The 1366-nt window shown below is 64.7% G+C and overlaps 1 protein-coding gene across 1 annotated transcript in view; it reads right to left on the bottom strand.

The window, feature by feature from the left end:
- UBE2M (ubiquitin conjugating enzyme E2 M) overlaps positions 1-1331 on the bottom strand; it is an 8457-nt gene extending 7126 nt beyond the window's left edge. The window contains exons 1-3 of the mRNA XM_026060824.1: positions 444-1331; positions 274-348; positions 25-176 (exon numbers count right to left, since the gene is read on the bottom strand). Coding sequence (XP_025916609.1) covers positions 25-176; positions 274-348; positions 444-837 — 621 coding nt within the window. The 5' untranslated portion in view covers positions 838-1331. The remainder of the gene's footprint in view (positions 1-24; positions 177-273; positions 349-443) is intronic.
- Between the last annotated feature and the right edge of the window lie 35 nt (positions 1332-1366).

Genomic DNA, 1366 nt, shown 5'->3' with positions numbered 1-1366 from the left:
CCCCCCCCCCCTCCAGGGGAATACGGGGCTCCCCTCCCCACCTCCGTGAGCTTGTTGAACTGGCGGATCATCCTCCAGACGTCGCGGGCGAACTCCTCGGGGCAGCCGTAGGGAGGCGACAGCTTCTCCTGCAGCTTGGCCCGGATGAGGGTGAGGTCGATGGCATCGTGGCCCTCCTGGGATCAGGGAGCAAAGAGGGATCGGGACGCTGCGGGTGTCCCCCTCACCCAGGTGCCACCCCTAAAGTTCCCCCCCCCGCGGCGCGGGACTCACCGGGGAGCTGGAGAGCCGGTGCAGGGGTCGGCAGGGCTCGTGGCAGAGCAGCTCCAGCAGCACGTGCTCGCACTTCTGCCGGGGAAGAGATCCAAGGCGCGTGAGAGGGATCGCCCCCGGTCGTCTCCTTCCCGCCACCGGATCCTCGATCTACGCCCCGAAATACGCACCCGCTGGTCCAGGGGGCAAAGCTTGCGGGGTGCCCCCTCCTCCGGGCCAGGGAAGCCGGTGGCGAGGTCCTCGCGGGGGGCCGGCGGATCCTGGCACAGCAGACACCTCCACTCGGGGCTGCAGGATCAGGCGGGGGATCAAGTGGGACCCCGGTGTCCCCACTCCTGCCGGAGCGGGCAGATCTCCCGGGATCTGGGCCCCGAGGTCCACAGGGGCCTGGCACCAATGGGTCGGCGCCAGTAACGCTCGGGGCAGTGGATCCCAACAGGTCTCAAGTGTGTGGATTCCCACGTGGATCAGGGCCAGGCACCCAAGGATCGAAGGGTGGGACGTGCTATGGATGAGGGATACCAGCTCCCCGGGACTCTGGGAATCAAAGAGGTCCTCCCCCATTGATCAGAGATCAATGCATGGCTGCCCATGTGGGGTGGGGCAGTAATTCCCAAGGGATCCGGGTTCCTGTGTGGGTCCCCACATGGACGGGACCAGTTCATCCAGCGGGGTCTGGGAGCAAAGGGTAGATCCCTGTGTGGATAAGACATGTCATTGCCAGGGATTTGGGATCAACAGGCGGAGCCCAGCATAGAAAAGGGCCAGGAGATCCCTGAAAATCTGGGCTTCAAAGGTAGATTCCCCCCCCACGAATCAGGGAAAGCAAAGCCCCAGGCCTCTGGGATCAAGGCGTGGGCCCCCACACAGATCAAGAGCCGATCTCCAGGGATCACGGGCAGGTCTCTGCACGGATCTGGGAGAGTAGACCCCAAGACGATCCCRTGGGACTCTGCCGCAGCCGAGGGGCAGATCCCAGGAAAAAATCAGAAGATCCAGGGGATCCAGGGGCACCCAAGAACCCCAGAAGGAACCAGCAGATCCCAGGGGAGAGAAGTGGACAGGGGCCGAACGGCACCCAAACCTCCACAGC

Source organism: Apteryx rowi, unplaced genomic scaffold, assembly GCF_003343035.1.
Source record: "Apteryx rowi isolate R43461 unplaced genomic scaffold, aptRow1 scaffold_1711, whole genome shotgun sequence".
In the NCBI taxonomy this organism is placed as follows: Eukaryota; Metazoa; Chordata; class Aves; order Apterygiformes; family Apterygidae; genus Apteryx; species Apteryx rowi.
Note: the sequence above shows the minus strand (reverse complement) of the source record. Positions and strands in the feature narration are given on the sequence as shown.